Below are 18,746 nucleotides of genomic sequence, written 5' to 3' on the forward strand. Positions count from 1 at the left end.
TATGTCTTTGCTTTTCTAGTAATTAATTTTTATTGTTCTTTACAAAAGCATCTGGCTGTGGTAGAGTGGGAGAGCATGGACCCTGCCCCGGACAGTGTCTGGGGGACGTCTTCATCGTTAGGTTCGCGGTGTCCAGGCTTGCTCAGGATGGTCTGGGGCGATGCCTGTCCCATGTAGTTAAATAGGATCCCTGTCCCTCTCAAAAGTGTCCCAAAAGTGGGAGGAAAAGTTACATAGTCGCGGTGACTCAGCCAGTGCAAGAGCCGGAGCTCCTCGAAGCCCACGGGATTTTCCGTCTCAGGCATCCTTGTGCGGTTGCCATGGCCACCAACTGGCCAGTAATAGACCTTGTTCTCCCAGCTCCACCCACGGAGCGTCCATACCCCTGCCCCCCACCGTGCCCACTGCTGAATGCAGCCAGTGGGGGCCCTGGGGGCTGTCCCGGGCATGAACAGGGGCTTTGAGGCCATCGCCAATGTGGTGGACAGCGCCCTCTGCCTGTGTCTGAGAGCATAGGCAGAGCCGTGCCTGGCAGAGCCAGTTCCACACCTGCAGGGAGGGATCCATTTGGACATTCGCATCCCGTGTCAGTTTAAGGAACTCACTGCGTTTGTGAGACAAAGTGGTTGGGCTTTCACTCCAGTTTGTCACCACCATGTCTGGGAGGAGGACCGTCTGCTTGGGTGGGGCACAGTCGGGCGAACCTTTGTCCCGGCGCCACTCCCCTGCCCTGGAGGTGGCTGTCAGGAGGACCCCAGGGAGGAGAGGGGCTTCGAGGTCGCAGGTGGGTGGGCAGTGGAGCCGTCACCTCGATGCCTCAGCCCCCCAGGGAGCACCCTCAGCTGGGTGGCCTCTTAGGAAATTTAGGTTTTTCTGCTGCCCTAGAGGACCAATGGTCTAGAATAATCTCTCCTTTTGCTGTGGGCCTGCCTTCCCAGGGTCCCCCGCGACGGCCTCGCCTCCTTCCAACCCTTCGCCTTCATCCCAGGAAGGATGGCATCCTGGAGGGGTCAATGGGTCCGCCAGGAGATGAGCGTCCTGGGTGGAGGGTCTCTGGCCTCTCAGCCTCTGTCTTGTCTCACAGCTTTTTGCTGATCACTTTCATGCCTCAGTTTGCCAATGAATTCTCCAGCTCCTCACTCAGTATCACCCCTTCCAGGTATCTAGTGAGGAGGGAAGGTGACAGATTAAAACAAAATCGTCACTTCTGCATTTCTGCTTAACATGTTAGAGTTGGCAGTCCTCCCTCACACAGGCCTGAAGCACCAGGGGTATCTCAGAAGCACCCAGCCTCCCTCCTTACATATTAGCCTCTCCAGTCTCTCTCTCCTTTTTTCTTTTGTGACAGAGTCTCGCTCTGTTGCCCAGGCTGGGGTGCAGTGGCTCAATCTCAGCTCTCTGCAGTCTCGGCCTCCTGGGCTTAAGCGATCTTCCCACCTCAGCTAGCTGGGAGTACATGTGCACACCACCAGACCAGGCTAAGTTTTGTATTTTTAGTAGAGACGAGGTTTCACCATGTTGCCCAAGCTGGTCTTGAACTCCTGACCTCAAGTGATCTGCCCATCCCAGCCTCCCAAAGAGCTGGGATGACAAGTGTGAGCCACTGCATCCAGCCCACCCCTCCAGTCTCTTCCCCAAATGACCATGACCAGCGCTGCTGTGGTATCAGCCCTGTCCCAGGGAGCAGGGAAGGCTTTGGCTGTACCCCAGATACAAGGACCAAACCTGGACCCACTGATTCTGCAGAAGCCTTATTTATTGGTAGATTCAGATTCAGCGTCCTGACTCAGTTACTCCAGTACCATCAGCCATCACAGCTCAGGGCTCTTGGGCTCTTTCAGGGCCTATGGTGAGTTCAGCCTGGGGCCCAGGAACCCTGCCAGGCACTGGGTGCTGCCTGAATCTGAAGAAGGCCCCAACTGCAGGTTACCCATGGTGGGAGTGGGCCCCATGGAGCTTCTGTAGACCCTTGACCTGCTACCCTCGGGTGGAAGCCATCAGGCTGAGCTGGAGAAGGCTCTGAGCCAGCGTCTCCCCACCTCTGCCGTCCAGCGCTGGTGCCAGTGGTGACTGGAGACAGCCCAGAGGTGACCGTGAAATGCCTGTCACTGTGCCCAGCCCTGCTTGTGTAGGCTGCAGAGCCAAGACAGCAAATACCCATCGATGGGCATTTGGGTTGGCTCCAGGTCTTTGCTATTGTAAACAGTGCTGCAATAAACATGCGTGCGCACGTGTCTTTACAATAGAACGATTTATAATCCTTTGGATATATACCCAGTAATGGGATTGCTGGGTCAAATGGAATTTCTATTTCTTGTTTTTTTTGCAAATATAGTATGATTTTAATTTGTAATGATAATATGCTTAGAAAACAAAAGATGTTCCAAAGTCTTACCAGACTAGAAAAGGTTTTTTATTTTGTATTTTACTGCACTTTGTGTTCTGGGGTACACGTACAGAACATGCAGGATTGTTGCGTAGGTACATACACGGCGACGTGGTTTGCTGCCTCTATCCCCCCATCACCTACAGGTAGCATTTCTCCCCATGTTATCCCTCCCTAACCTCCCTACCCCCCCACTGCCCCTCCCCTGTTCCCCTCAACAGACCCCAGTGTGTGATGCTCCCCTCCCTGTGACCATGTATTCTCACTGTTCAACACCCGCCTATGAGTGAGAACATGCGGTGTTTATTTCTCTGTTCTTGTGTCAGTTTGCTGAGAATGATGGTTTCCAGATTCATCCATGTCCCTACAAAGGACATGAACCCATCGTTTTTTATGGCTGCATAGTATTCCATGGTGTATATGTGCCACATTTTTCCTGTGCAGTCTATCATCGATGGGCTTTTGGGTTGGTTCCAGGTCTTTGCTATTGTAAACAGTGCTGCAATGAACATTCGTGTGCATGTGTCTTTATAATAGAACAATTTATAATCCTTTGAATATATACCCAGTAATGGGATTGCTGGGTCAAATGAAATTTCTGTTTCTAGCTCCTTGAGGAATCGCCACACTGTCTTCCACAATGGTTGAACTAATTTACTCTCCCACCAGCAGTGTAAAAGTGTTCCTATTTCTCCACATCCTCTCCAGCATCTATTGTCTCCTGATTTTTTAATGATGGTCATTCTAACTGGTATGAGTGGTATCTCAATGTGGTTTTGATTTGCATTTCTCTAATGACCAGTGATGATGAGCATTTTCTCATATGCTTCTTGGCCTCATAAATGTCTTCTTTTGAAAAGTGTCTGTTCATGTCCTTCACCCACTTTTGAATGGGTTTGTTTTTTTCTTGTAAATCTGTTTTAGTTCTTTGTGGATTCTGGATATTAGCCCTTTGTCAGATGGGTAGATTGCAGAATTTTTTTCCCATCCTGTTGGTTGCCGGTTCACTCTAATGACTGTTTCTTTTGCTGTGCAGAAGCTCTGGAGTTTGATTAAGTCCCATTTGTTTATTTTGCTTTTGTTGCCAATTTTGTGTTTTAGTCATGATGAAGTCCTTGCCTATGCCTTTGCCCTGAACGGTTTTGCCTAGGTTTTCTTCTAGGGTTGTTATGGTGTTAGGTCTTATGTTTAAGTCTTTAATCCATTTGGACTTAATTTTAGTGTAAGCTGTCCCATGGTTTGAAATCCTCAGTGGAGAAGCGGTGAGGAACGAGCTCAGGAATCCCAACTCCCTCTCACCCCTTCATGAGGCCGTGACCCCCAAGAGGACACAGGTCCCCTGACTCTCCCTGCTCTTTGTCCCTATGCAAAAGGAGGGGCCTGCATCTCTGGAGTAGGTCTGTGTTGAGAGAAAGGGGAGCAGGGGAGGGAGCCTGCAGGAAGCCTCTCTGGACCCCCATCATATTCCACACGCAGGCCCACTGTGCCATAAGGCAGGGCTGAGTGTGGCAGGGCCCTGGGGACTGGGGACTTCTCCCCCCAAGGCAGGCAGCAGCGGGGAGCATTGGGCCCTGTCTGGAGGCAGTTTTGGCTGTGACATGGGGGAGTATTCCTGGCCTCTGGTGGGTGGACACCAGGGATGCTGCCATATGTCCTGTGAGGCACAGGAGAACCCCCCACCCTCCTCTCTAACAAAGAATCATCTCGCCCCAAGCCTCAGTTCCAGTTCCTGCCCTGATGAGGACCAACAGCCTGGAAGGATGGGTCTGCAGGGTTGCCCTCCCCGGACCCTCTGCTTCCTGTCCTGGCTGGGACTGCACCTTTGGTGTCCTTCCCTCCCATGGCCTGTGAGCCTCTGAACACAGGTTCATCCCCACTCCACCCAGATGTGGCACAGAGGAGAGACACAGGCAGCCTCCAAGGGCCACACCTGGAGGCCCAGCGTCTGGTGTGCCTGTTGCACAGGGCACAAAGGGCTGGGTGGTCCACTTGGGCTCCCTTAGGGCCTGAGGTGAGTTCAGCCTGGGTCCCAGGAATGCTGCCAGGCACCAGGAGCTGCCTGAGCCTGAAGAAAGCCCCAGTTCAAGGTCACCCATGGCGGAAGTGGGCCATATGGAGCTTCCGTGGAACATTTACCCGCCAACCTCGAGTGGAAGCCATCAGGCTGAGCTGGAGAAGGCTCTGAGGCAGCCTCTCCCCACCTGTGCCATCCAGTGCTGCTGCCAGTGCTGACGGGAGAGAGCCCAGAGGTGACCATGAAAAGCCTGTCACTGTGCCCAGCCCTGTTTGTGTAGGCTGCAGAGCCAAGATAGCAAATACCACACATCCGGGAGCCGTCCCCCAGGAAGAGCCCCACCACCAGCTCCTTACTGTGCCCAGGTGTACCTTCATTTCTCCTTTCTGGATGGGGGCCAGAGGGCACAGGAGGGTATAAAGGCGACCTGGAGGGCGCCGGGCACAAGCAGACGCCAGCGAAGACTCTCCCCGCCAGGTAAGGTGCTTGGCTCCATGGAGAGGCCCGGCAAGGTCAGGCTGGCCCTTGCTTTGGAGTCAGAAGCCCTCTCTTCTTCTCCCAGATCCCTGGGATGCGCCAGCCAGAGGCCATGCTGCTGCTGCTCACCCTCGCCCTCCTGGTGGGCCCCACCTGGGCAGGGAGTAAGTCGGCGGGGTCTGTGCCCGATCTCCCCTGCCTCCCTCCAGAATAACTGGTCACAGAACCACCCTGTCTGGCTAGAGGGGTGGGTCCCCTGTTCTGGCAGAGGTCGCCCCCATATCATGGCGTGGGGATTTCCCCCCCGCTTGGTTTTCTCTTCCCTGCAGAGATGTATGGCCCTGGAGGAGGGAAATATTTCAGCACCACGGAAGACTATGACCATGAAATCACAGGACTACGGGTATCTGTGGCTCTTATGGTGAAAAGGTGAGTAGGGCCGTGGTCATGGGCCCCACGTCATGTCCCAACCCCTCCCACAGTTTCAGGAACTCAGGGCAGGGGTGGGCGCCTGTAGGCACTTTTCCCACTTCCTGCCCGGCTCCTGCCGATGCTTCCTGCCTTGAGCAGAGAAGGTCAGATGACCGTCCCCCCACCTTCTCCGTTCAACCCAAACTCAACTCAACCAAAAATGGCCCCTCCATCCCCATGCCTGATAGGAAGGTCAGGGGAAAGTCTGTCCACTTACTGTCAGAGACAGGAGGTGAGGGTCAGAGTGGACCACCGACTGAACATGAGTCACAGAAGTGTTAGAGGCAGAAATCCAGGCCATTTCCCTAACATCAAGGTGTCTCTGCTCAAGGTTGGGATGGATTTCTGCCTTGCACTTAGGAGCTCTGGGGTCCTGGAGGAGGGCATGGAGAGAGAAGCCCAAGAGCAGAGGAGACAGCGTGTGGGCAGGGCGAGCCGGAGGGCTGCGTCCTGGGAGGGCACCAGGGTGAGGGAGAGACACAGATGAGCCCCCGGGGGAAGCGCTGCTGAGTGTGGGAAGTCACCTGCCCCTCGGCCGGTAAGCTGCTCTGCTCAGAGTGACTCAGGCTCCTTGGGTCCGGGCTCAGCCAGAGACAGCTCCTGTGTGGGCCACCATGACAGCAACCAGTGCCTTCTGGGGTCTCGGGGACCCGGGCACTGCACGGAGCTCTCCTTGTCACCACCTCGGTGACTGCTGCCAACAATCACACCCACTTTGCAGATGGGGAAACTGAGCCCAGAGAGGCTGGGTAACCAGTTCAACATTACAGAGCCAGAAAGTGGTAGAACCAGGGATGGTGACCAGTGAGTCTGTGTCAGGGACCCAAAGTCGGATGGTGCTGGTCTCTGCATCCCAGGAAGGAGGGTGGGGGCGCTGAGGACCTGGATGTGCGGGGCCACCCCAGATCTGGATATCCAAAGCTTTGCCTCTCTCCAGTGTCCAGGTGAGACTTGGAGACTCCTGGGATGTTGAACAAGGCGCGTCAGGTGGGCAGACCCAGGAAGTCATCCTGCAGCCAGGCGAATACATCATAAATGTCGTTGGCGCCTTCAAAGCTTTCCTCCAGGGTATGGCCCTGTGCACCAACAATGGCCGCTGCTTCTATTTTGGGAATCTTGATGGGAACTACTTCTCTGCCTACCCCAGCCAAGAGGGGCAGGTGCTGGTGGGCATCTATGGCGAGTATGGACTCCTTGGCATCAAGAGCATTGGGTTTGAATGGAACTATCCAGCGGAGCCAACCATTGAGTGACTCAAATGACCATCAAAGGCGTCCATGGGTCACTAGGTTGAGTTATGTGGCCACCCAAGCTGAGGCCTACTGGGAGGTGGTGGCTGATGGTACTGGAGTAACTGAGTCAGGACGCTGAATCTGAATCCACCAATAAATAAAGCTTCTGCAGAATCAATGCATCCAGGTTTGGTCCTTGGATCTGGGGTACAACCAAAGCCTTCCCTGCTCCTTGGGGACAAAGGTCCCAGTGCTGGAGCCCAGTGAACGGAGGTGAAGGGTAGGACACAGATGACTGCCGAGGACAGAAAGAGTGCAGCAGCACCTGTCAGGGATGCCGTGGGACCCTGTGTCAGTCCCACAATCTTTGAGGAGTCAGGCTTCAAGGTCACCACTCCCTACCGTCCCTCACCCCAGGCCCATCCAGCGGGCCTCTGTTGGCCACTCAGTCCCGGGCTTCTCTCAGTGTTCAAGGAGCCTCAGGGAAGCCACCCACCCATCCATTCATTCAGCAAACATTTGCCAAGGCCTTGTCCTCACCAGGCTCCCATGGCACTGGGTATGGCCCTGTGCACCAACAATACTGGTGCACTGGGGGTATAAAGAAAAGGCCAAGTTTCCAGCTGAGGGCAGGTGCCCTGTGCATGGTCGGGGTTGGTGCAGCGGCAGATAGTGGCAGTTCACTTTGCCATCCGCATGCATGGGGACACACGCAGGTCATGGTGCATAGGCACTTCCCCAAGGGTGAGTTGAGGGGGATGTGCTTCAGGGAAGTCTTCCTGGAGGAGGCAATGTCTGAGCTAAGTCTTAAAGGATGAGGGAGAATTAGCCAAGTGGAGACAAGAAGAGGAGGACATTACAGGTTGAGGGCTCAGCATGAGCAAAGGCAGGAGATGCAGATGGCTGGGGACAGCAGGCCTCACACTGTGGTAATTTGTCACAGCAGAAACGGGAAATCAGTACAGGGCCTGGACCCAGCCCATTCTTCATGTCCCCTTCCCAAGTCTCCAAGCCCACATTGGCACTTGCCAAGATCAGAGCCCCAGGGACCTCCAGGGACAGGGTTTTCAGCCCTTTGGGACCATGATCCACAGAGATAAATTGATCCTACTTGAGACACAAGAAGCAACACATGTAATGGAACAGCCAAACACCCAGTGATTATCTAATGCAACAGTCAAACACTCAGTGATCATCTAATGCAACAGCCAAACACTCAGTGATTATCTAATGCAACAGCCAAACACCCAGTGATCATCTAATGCAACAGCCAAACACCCAGTGATCATCTAATACTACAGCCAAACACTCAGTGATTATCCTAATGCTACAGCCAAACACCCAGTGATCATCTAATGCAACAGCCAAACACTCAGTGATCATCTAATGCAACAGCCAAACACTCAGTGATCATCTAATGTAACAGCCAAACACCCAGTGATCATCTAATGTAACAGCCAAACACCCAGTGATCATCTAATGTAACAGCCAAACACCCAGTGATCATCTAATGTAACAGCCAAACACCCAGTGATCATCTAATGCAACAGTCAAACACTCAGTGATCATCTAATGTAACAGCCAAACACTCAGTGATCATCTAATGCAACAGCCAAACACCCAGTGATCATCTAATGCAACAGCCAAACACTCAGTGATCATCTAATGTAACAGCCAAACACTCAGTGATCATCTAATGTAACAGCCAAACACCCAGTGATCATCTAATGCAACAGCCAAACACTCAGTGATCATCTAATGCAACAGCCAAACACCCAGTGATCATCTAATGTAACAGCCAAACACCGAGTGATCATCTAATGTAACAGCCAAACACCCAGTGATCATCTAATGCAACAGCCAAACACTCAGTGATCATCTAATGCAACAGGCAAACACCCAGTGATCATCTAATGCAACAGCCAAACACTCAGTGATCATCTAATGTAACAGCCAAACACTCAGTGATCATCTAATGTAACAGCCAAACACCCAGTGATCATCTAATGCAACAGCCAAACACCCAGTGATCATCTAATGCAACAGCCAAACACCCAGTGATCATCTAATGCAACAGCCAAACACCCAGTGATCATCTAATGCAACAGCCAAACACCCAGTGATCATCTAATGCAACAGCCAAACACCCAGTGATCATCTAATGTAACAGCCAAACACTCAGTGATCATCTAATGTAACAGCCAAACACCCAGTGATCATCTAATGTAACAGCCAAACACTCAGTGATCATCTAATGCAACAGCCAAACACCCAGTGATCATCTAATGTAACAGCCAAACACTCAGTGATCATCTAATGTAACAGCCAAACACTCAGAGATCATCTAATGCTACAGCGAAACACTCAGTAATTAGGGGAAGGATCAGGTCCTGTTCTAGGGCCTCCACCCAAAGTCTCCACCCACAACAATGGAAGGACAGGACTTCAATTATCATCATTTGCAAAACGAAGAAACCGAGGCACTGAGGGCAAAGTGACTTGTCCTACACAGCAGTTAGAGGCAGGGTTGGAGGTTCGCCTTGAGGTGGCCAACCTGCAAAGTCTGGCCCCTGGACCCCTATAGGGTCCAGCTCTATAGGGTTCTGTGAGCCCCTCCCTGCTGGTGTGGAAATGAGAAACTGTAGAAATAAAAGAGACAGAGACAGAGAAAAGAGAGTTTGGGCTCGGGGGTCCACTGCCAACCAAATTGCGGAGACCTGCAGTAGCCCAGAGCGCCTGGACACTCTGACTTGGAGTACAAAGCATCTAATGCATTATAGAATTATATGTGATTATGTAAAGCAGCAGGCAGGAAAGGTAGGGTGAGGTAATGGTGGTTGGTGACAGGGTCAGGTAAATCACATGTCTTGGAGACAGGGGGCCCAGGACTTTCAAGTAGCTGAGGTGGGGAGAAAACCTACTGCATCAGCGCTCTTTCCATGTTTGTCTGAAATATCAAGGACATTAATTCTTACCTTCTGAGAAAAAGAGGGGCCAGGTGCAGAAGTGGAGCGTGAGAGTGGACATCGAATGTGACCGCTGAAGTCCAGCATCACATAGAGACCCAGTGAGCCGTGATCATACCAGTGCATTCCAGCCTGGGCAGAAATAAATAAATAAATAGATAGATAGATAAAAGAAACAATAAACACAAGTGAAAGAAACTAAAACACAAAAATTTTTTTTTTTTTTTTTGAGACGGAGTTTCCCTCTTGTTCCCCAGGCTGGAGTGCAATGGCGCGATCTCGGCTCACCGCAACCTCCGCCTCCTGGGTTCAGGCAATTCTCCTGCCTCAGCCTCCTGAGTAGCTGGGATTACAGGCACGCGCCACCGTGCCCAGCTAATTTTTTGTATTTTTAGTATAGACGGGGTTTCACCACGTTGACCAGGATGGTCTCGATCTCTTGACCTCGTGATCCACCTGCCTCGGCCTCCCAAAGTGCTGGGATTACAGGCGTGAGCCAGGGCTTTGATTACCAACACATTGAATGGCAAATCTGATTGTCTTAATTTTGAAGTGGCGATGGGTGTAAGTTTCAAGGTGTTTGTGACCACAGTAATCGATGTGGTCATTTCATGGGCGTTGCATATGAAGTCACATTCATACCTGAAGGAAACATAAAATTTTCGGTCAAGGATAATAAAAACAAAGAGGTAAATGTTTCCTCCATCCCAGTTCATGAATTCTCTGCTTTTATGATTTCTGATTTTTGTCCACAGACCCCAGGTTAAGAAGTGGCTCTGAACCAGTATTTAGAATTAAATAAAAATAAAAGTAGAGAAGAGAAAAAATGTCAGTGTGTGTCTCATGCAGAAAGATGAAGCTGGGTTGTAAAATCCTTGCCTAGGTCTGGGGTCCAGGGGCCAGACTTTTCAGGTTGGCCACCTCAGGGGAACCTCCAACCCTGCCTCTAACTGCTGTGTAGGACAAGTCACTTTGCCCTCAGTGCATCAGTTTCTTCATTTTGCAAATGAGGATAATTGAAGTCCTGTCCTTCCATTGTTGTGGGTGGAGACTTTGGGTGGAGCCCCTGGAACAGGACCTGACCCTTCCCCTGATCACTGAGTGTTTGGCTGTAGCATTAGATGATCTCTGAGTGTTTGGCTGTTACATTAGATGATCACTGGATGTTTGCCTATTGCATTAGATGATCACTGAGGGTTTGTATTAGATAATCACTGAGCTGTTGCATTAGATAATCACTGAGTGTTTGGCTGTTGCATTAGATAATCAATCACTGAGCTGTTGCATTAGATAATCACTGAGCTGTTGCATTAGATAATCACTGAGTGTTTGGCTGTTGCATTAGATGATCACTGGGTGTTTGGCTGTTACGTTAGATGATCACTGAGTGTTTGACTGTTACATTAGATGATCACTGAGTGTTTGGCTGTTGCATTAGATAATCACTGAGTGTTTGGCTGTTACATTAGATAATCACTGAGTGTTTGTTACATTAGATGATCACTGAGTGTTTGGCTGTTGCATTAGATGATCACTGGGTGTTTGGCTGTTGCATTAGATGATCACTGAGTGTTTGGCTGTTACATTAGATCATCACTGAGTGTTTGGCTGTTACATTAGATAATCACTGAGTGTTTGGCTGTTGCGTTAGATAATCACTAGGTGTTTGCCTGTTGCATTAGATAATCACTGAGTGTTTGCCTGTTGCATTAGATAATCACTGAGTGTTTGCCTGATGCATTAGATAACCACTGGGTGTTTGGCTGTTCCATTACATGTGTTGCTTCTTGTGTCTCAAGTAGGATCAATTTCTCTCTGTGGATCATGGTCCCAAAGGGCTGAAAACCCTGTGCCTGGAGGCCCCTGGGGCTCTGATCTTGGCAAGTGCCAATGTGGGTTTGGAGACTTGGGAAGGGGACATGAAGAATGGGCTGGGTCCAGGGCCTGTACTGATTTCCCGATTCTGCTGTGACAAATTACCACAGTGTGAGGCCTGCTGTCCCCAGCCATCTGCATCTCCTGCCTTTGCTCATGCTTGAGCCCTCAACCTGTAATGTCCTCCTCCCCTTGTCTCCACTTGGCTAATTCTCCCTCATCCTTTAAGACTTAGCTCAGACATTGCCTCCTCCAGGAAGACTTCCCTGAAGCACATCCCCCTCACCTCACCCTTGGGAAAGTGCCTATGCACCATGACCTGCATGCGTCCCCATGCATACGGATGGCAAAGTGAACTGCCACTATCTGCCTCTGCACCATCCCTGACCATGCACAGGACTTGGCCTTTTCTTTATACCCCCAGTGCCATGGGAGCCTGGTGAGGACAAGGCCTTGGCAAATGTTTGCTGAGTGAATGGATGGGTGGGTGGCTTCCCTGAGGCTCCGTGAACACTGAGAGAAGCCCGGGACTGAGTGGCCAACAGAGGCCCGCTGGATGGGCCTGGGGTGAGGGACGGTGGGGAGTGGTGGCCTTGAAGCCTGACTCCTCAAAGATTGTGGGACTGACACAGGGTCCCACGGCATCCCTGAGGGGTGCTGCTGCGCTCTTTCTGTCCTCAGCAGTCACCTGTGCCCTACCCTTCACCTCCGTTCACTAGGCTCCAGCACTGGGGCCTTTGTCCCCAAGAAGCAGGGAAGGCTTTGGTTGTACCCCAGATCCAAGGACCAAACCTGGATGCATTGATTCTGCAGAAGCTTTATTTATTGGAGGATTCAGATTCAGCATCCTGACTCAGTTACTCCAGTACCATCAGCCACCACCTTCCAGATGGCCCTGTACCCCACCCTCGTGACCTTTCATACACAGGTGGGAGTAACTGGTGGCTCAGTGGTTGGCTCCTCCAGTGGATAGTTCCATTGAAACCCAATGCTCTTGATGCCAAGGAGTCCATACTCGCCATAGATGCCCACCAGCACCTGCCCCTCTTGGCTGGGGTAGGCAGAGAAGTAATTCCCATCAAGCTTCCCAAAATAGAAACAGCGGTCTCTGTTGGTGCACAGGACTATACCCTGGAGGAAAGCTTTGAAGGCGCCAACGACATTTATGATGTATTCGCCTGGCTGCAGGATGACTTCCTGGGTCTGCCCACCTGACGCGCCCTGTTTAACATCCCAGGAGTCTCCAAGTCTCACCTGGACACTGGAGAGAGGCAAAGCTTTGGATATCCAGATCTGGGGTGGCCCCGCACATCCAGGTCCTCAGCGCCCCCACCCTCCTTCCTGGGATGCAGAGACCAGCACCATCCGACTTTGGGTCCCTGACACAGACTCACTGGTCACCAACCCTGGTTCTACCACTTTCTGGCTCTGTAATGTTGAACTGGTTACCCAGCCTCTCTGGGCTCAGTTTCCCCATCTGCAAAGTGGGTGTGATGTTGGCAGCAGTCACCGAGGTGGTGACAAGGAGAGCTCCGTGCAGTGCCCGGGTCCCCGAGACCCCAGAAGGCACTGGTTGCTGTCATGGTGGCCCACACAGGAGCTGCCTCTGGCTGAGCCCGGACCCAAGGAGCCTGAGTCACTCTGAGCAGAGCAGCTTACCGGCCGAGGGGCAGGTGACTTCCCACACTCAGCAGCGCTTCCCCCGGGGGCTCATCTGTGTCTCTCCCTCACCCTGGTGCCCTCCCAGGACGCAGCCCTCCGGCTCGCCCTGCCCACACGCTGTCTCCTCTGCTCTTGGGCTTCTCTCTCCACGCCCTCCTCCAGGACCCCAGAGCTCCTAAGTGCAAGGCAGAAATCCATCCCAACCTTGAGCAGAGACACCTTGATGTTAGGGAAATGGCCTGGATTTCTGCCTCTAACACTTCTGTGACTCATGTTCAGTCGGTGGTCCACTCTGACCCTCACCTCCTGTCTCTGACAGTAAGTGGACAGACTTTCCCCTGACCTTCCTATCAGGCATGGGGATGGAGGGGCCATTTTTGGTTGAGTTGAGTTTGGGTTGAACGGAGAAGGTGGGGGGACGGTCATCTGACCTTCTCTGCTCAAGGCAGGAAGCATTGGCAGGAGCCGGGCAGGAAGTGGGAAAAGTGCCTACAGGCGCCCACCCCTGCCCTGAGTTCCTGAAACTGTGGGAGGGGTTGGGACATGACGTGGGGCCCATGACCACGGCCCTACTCACCTTTTCACCAAAAGAGCCAAAGATACCCGCAGTCCTGTGATTTCATGGTCATAGTCTTCCGTGGTGCTGAAATATTTCCCTCCTCCAGGGCCATACATCTCTGCAGGGAAGAGAAAACCAAGCAGGGGGGAAATCCCCACGCCATGATATGGGGGCGACCTCTGCCAGAACAGGGGACCCACCCCTCTAGCCAGACAGGGTGGTTCTGTGACCAGTTATTCTGGAGGGAGGGAGGGGAGATCGGGCACAGACCCCGCCGACTTACTCCCTGCCCAGGTGGGGCCCACCAGGAGGGCGAGGGTGAGCAGCAGCAGCATGGCCTCTGGCTGGCGCATCCCAGGGATCTGGGAGAAGAAGAGAGGGCTTCTGACTCCAAAGCAAGGGCCAGCCTGACCTCGCCGGGCCCCTCCACGGAGCCAAGCACCTTACCTGGCGGGGAGAGTCTTCGCTGGCGTCTGCTTGTGCCCGGCGCCCTCCAGGTCGCCTTTATACCCTCCTGTGCCCTCTGGGCCCCCATCCAGAAGGAAGGAGTGAGGGGACACCATGGGGACAGGAAGGAGCTGGTAGTGGGGCTCTTCCTGGGGGACGGCTCCCGGATGTGTGGCATTTGCTGTCTTGGCTCTTCAGCCTACACAAACAGGGCTGGGGACCGTGACAGGCATTTCACAGTCACATCTGGGCTGTCTCCAGTCAGCCCTGGCAGCAGTGCTGGATGGCAGAGGTGGGGAGACGCTGGCTCAGGGCCTTCTCCAGCTCAGCCTCACAGCTTCTACCCGAGGGGGGCGGGTCAGGGGTCCACAGAAGCTCCATGGGGCCCAATCCCGCCATGGGTGACCTAGAGTTAGGGCCTTCTTCAGGCTCAGGCAGTGTCTGGTGCCTGGCAGAGTTCCCGGGACCCAGGCTGAGCTCACCATGGGCCCTGAGAGAGCCCAAGTGGACCACCCAGCCCTCTGTGTTCCCTGCAACAGGCATGCCAGACGCTGGCCCTCCAGGTGCGGCCTTTGCAGGCTGCCTGGGGATGAGCCGGTGTTCTGGGGCTCACAGGCCATGGGAGGGAAGGCCACAAAAGGTGCAATCCCGGCCAGGACAGGAGGCAGAGGGCCTGGGGTGGATAACCCTGCAGACCCAACCTTCTGAGGCTTTTGTCCGTATCTGGGCAGGAACTGGCACCTCTCCAGGGCTTGTTCCTGGGGTGCTGCTGATTGTCTCACTCCTTTCCCCCTTGGCCCCTCCTGGTTGGGAGGCCAGTGCGGACAGATGCTGTGTGCAGCGCACTATCACCCTCAGACGCCGGCTGAAAAGGGCTCATGTTTGGAGACGTCTCATCCCAAGGATCCTGAGGGACCCAGGGCCACCCTATGGGGAGGGAACTGGGGTCTGCAGAAGAGGTGGGTGTCGGATAAGATTAGGGGAGAAGAGATAAAGGCCATTCGATGCCCAAGTGAGGCAGGCACCAGGGGACAGACTGCAGCTCAAGTGGAGTTCCACACTTGTCCTCAGGACACCTCTCACGTGTGTACGGGGGCTGAAGCTCTGCAGGGCCTGTGACTGCTGGGAATGGCCACGGGGCAGTGATCACCAGCACAGGACCCCGGAGCCAGACGATGGAGCAGGGCTGGGAACTTGCTTCACCTCTCTGGTCTCTGTTCTGTGTGGTTAACGACAGAATCTCCCGCTGAGAGTGCTGCGAGGAGCTGAGATCCTCCCCACAGGGCCGATTGCCTTGAGCCTTAGACTTTATGCCTTGGGGGAGAGTGAACAGTGTTAATTTTTGGAAAGAGACAAAGCTGAGAAGTCACGGGGGGCATCTACCTGGAGATTGCTCCCGCCGCAGACGCATTCCTCAGGGAAGTGGGGTGGGAGACCAGTGTATCTGGACCCCGAGTGCTTCCCAGGAGGAGTCGTGGGGGAAGGGCTTTGGGCATGCACTGACTGGCTCTGGAAGCGCTGGCTCACCGGGAATGGGGATACTGGTCTCAATGGGATGAGGGTGGGCAGGGGCTGCAGGAGGGGCGGGCCTTTCATGACTTGAACCAGGTGCCTGCGCCAGGGGTGGCCAACTATGGATGGCCCAGCCAACCACCACGTGTTTCTGCCCAGCCCACAAGCAAGGAGAGCCTCCTACATGTCAACAGTGCTAGGAAACATTCAGAAGAACGGTGTCTTGTGGTCCATGAACATTCTGGAAATCCCCATGCCACCGGTTCATAAGTCAAGCACGATTGGCTCACAGCCGCGGGTGATCACTTGCATGTGGCCTGGGGCTGTTTTCGTGCTTGCACAGAAGCATAACATGACTGTGACTGAGACCCGCAGCCTCTGAACCTAAAATTGTACTATCTGGCCCCTCACACAAAAAGTCCACCCACCCTGGTGGATACCTATTCCTAAAGAACCACGGAAGCCCTGTCCATGGTGCTGGACGGCAGAGTAAGGAAGGGGGGCTCCCGGGACTCCCAGCCCTGATGGGGGCGGAAGCGCAGCAGCACATTAATCTTGGCACTGCTCTGGTTCTGATGCTGTCTGGTTCCATCTCCCTGGAGGGGCTGGTCAGGGCTGGGCTCCCAGCGACTGGCGTGTCAAGGTGAGGCCCCAATTGCGCCTCTGCTGCCACCCTTCTGCACCCCCCAAGGCTCCTCTGACTTCTGGGGACAGCAGGGACCAGGCCTGGGAAGGGTCAGTGGAGCCCCACTCAGGAGGAGCCTCCTCCAGGGAGGTGGAGGTGGAAGAGGCCAAGTCCTTGGCCAGCACAGCTCTTGGAGGCAGGAGCTCGGAGGCGGCACAAAGCGGGGTGTGTTCTCCACCCAGCCTAGCCTGAGGGCGCCTTCCCAAGTTTGCTGGCAGTTCAGGGGCCTTGTTTCTGACTGCAGGCCGGCAGGGTTTGGCGCCCAGAAGGTGAGTCGTCTGGGCCAGGATTCCAGAAGCAGCAGCTGGGGTTGGGGGGACTTGGAGGAAGAGCCTGGCCGGAGGGGTGCGGGGACTCACCCAAATGCCCACTGGAGGGCTGTTCAGACAGCACAAGCACGGGGTTCACACACACTCACTCACGCACTGGAGACGCAAGCACACACATGCCCCAGACACACGTGCCCGCCCAGCCTCTCCTGCACTCGGGGGGTGTGTGCACACGAGGACACTCCTCCTCACCTGCGTGTCCCGACCTGGGGAGGAAGCCCACCTGGTGGGAGGCACCACCCCACCCCCCTGCCCCCTCCATCTGCCCTGGCCCAGGTGCTGGCCCTGAGCCAGTCCTCGGGGAGACTCAACACAGGTCCTTTGTCCCTCAGGATCAGGGCTCTTCAGGAGGGGGATTTACTGAGCATTTATTTCCTGCCCCAGGCACGCCCCAGCCCTCACTCTGCCAGGAAAGGGAACAATGAGGCCTTCTCCTGCCCACAGAGGTGGCCCCTGGCCCGCTGGCCTGTGCGCATCAGGAGTTGGATTAGGGCCACAAGCCCCTGGCCTCCCTGCCCTCCAGGTGTGGGGCTTGGGAAGATCCCTGTAAGGTCCAGCCCTACAGGGTCCTGTGAGCCCCTCTTTGCTGGTGTGGAGACGAGAAACTGTAGAAATAAAAGACACAAGACACAAAGACAGAGAAAACAGTTTGGGGTCAGCCCAGGGGTCCGCTGCCAACCAACTCGCGGAATCTGGCAGTGACCCCAAGTGCCTGGATGCTCTGACTTTTGTTGAGTACAAAGCTGGGGCAGGGACGGGTAGCTCATGGCACTGGTGGTCGGTGATAGGGTCAAGCACATCACGTGTCATATAGGTAGGGGCCCAAGGCTTTCTAGTAGCCAAGACGAGGTAAGAAGCATAATGCGTCAGCACTTTTCCATACTTGTCAAGAAAGAACAAAGACATTAAGGTTTCTATTACTTTTCCTGATTATCTCTTCTAAGAAAAAAGAAACCAGGTGCAGAAGCAGAGCATGAGAGTGAACCTGGAACGTGACCACTGAAGCCCAGCACCACATAGAGACAGTTGAGCCCCCGGATGTCCGCAGGCTTCCTGACAGCCGTCAGGCCCACAGCAAGAGGTTGGAGGAGCAGAGTTTTCTAACTCCCTTGAGGAAGGAGACATCTCAGCCATCTTGGATGTCTCCTTCCCTAACTGGCTAAATAGCAGGCACTTTCCCAGTTCTGGCCCTGCAGCAGAAGCTGAGGCGCCCTCCAGCAGCCCTTACACGGTGTGACAGAGGGCTTAAAGTGTCTTGTCTTAGGGTCATTCCTTTCACAATGTCACCCCAGGTTCACACTTTGTGACCTGAAAGGCATTAGTAAAAGAACTAAGATCACGCATGAATAACTAAGATCATGTATGAATAACTAAGATCACGTATGAATAATTAAGATCACATATGAATAACTAAGATCACGTATGAATAACTAAGATCACCTGTGAATAACTAAGATCACGTATGAATAAGATCACCTATGAATAATTAAGATCATGTATGAATAACTAAAATCATGTATGAATAACTAAGATCACCTGTGAATACCTAAGATCACGTATGAATAACTAAGATCACCTGTGAATAACTAAGATCACATATGAATAATTAAGATCACGTATGAATAACTAAGATCACCTATGAATAAAGATCACATATGAATAGCTAAGATCATGTATGAATAAGATCACGTATGAATAACTAAGATCACCTATGAATAACTAAGATCATGTATGAATAATTAAGATCACCTATGAATAATTAAGCACATATAAATAACTAAGATCATGTATGAATAATTAAGATCACGTATGGATAACTAAGATCACATGAGTCATTAAGATCACGTATGAATAACTAAGATCACCTGTGAATAAGATCACCTATGAATAAGATCACATATGAATAGCTAAGATCACGTATGAATAATTAAGATCACATATGAATAATTAAGATCATGTATGAATAACTAAGATCAGCTATGAATAAAGATCACGTATGAATAGCTAAGATCACGTATGAATAACTAAGATCATGTATGAATAATTAAGATCACCTATGAATCATTAAGCACATATAAATAACTAAGATCATGTATGAATAATTAAGATCACGTATGGATAACTAAGATTA

At 52.7% G+C, this 18,746-nt stretch overlaps 2 protein-coding genes across 2 annotated transcripts; one reads left to right on the plus strand and one right to left on the minus strand.

Moving 5' to 3' along the window:
• Positions 1-4,845: 4,845 nt before the first annotated feature.
• On the plus strand, positions 4,846-6,758 carry LOC100395004 (pancreatic adenocarcinoma up-regulated factor). Its single transcript, XM_009008982.5, has 4 exons — positions 4,846-4,877; positions 4,963-5,041; positions 5,207-5,306; positions 6,286-6,758. Exons 2-4 carry the CDS (start codon positions 4,972-4,974, stop codon positions 6,599-6,601), a joined length of 486 nt encoding a protein of 161 aa, XP_009007230.4. The 5' UTR covers positions 4,846-4,877; positions 4,963-4,971; the 3' UTR covers positions 6,602-6,758.
• A 5,464-nt stretch (positions 6,759-12,222) lies between these two features.
• Positions 12,223-14,121, minus strand: ZG16B (pancreatic adenocarcinoma up-regulated factor). The gene is made up of 4 exons (XM_035266671.3): positions 14,090-14,121; positions 13,926-14,004; positions 13,661-13,760; positions 12,223-12,682 (listed from the first exon to the last, which is right to left on the minus strand). The coding sequence occupies exons 2-4, from the start codon at positions 13,993-13,995 to the stop codon at positions 12,340-12,342; spliced, it is 513 nt and encodes a 170-aa protein (XP_035122562.3). The 5' UTR covers positions 13,996-14,004; positions 14,090-14,121; the 3' UTR covers positions 12,223-12,339.
• Positions 14,122-18,746: the final 4,625 nt, after the last annotated feature.

The sequence above is a fragment of the Callithrix jacchus genome, chromosome 12, assembly GCF_049354715.1.
Source record: "Callithrix jacchus isolate 240 chromosome 12, calJac240_pri, whole genome shotgun sequence".
NCBI lineage: Eukaryota > Metazoa > Chordata > Mammalia > Primates > Cebidae > Callithrix > Callithrix jacchus.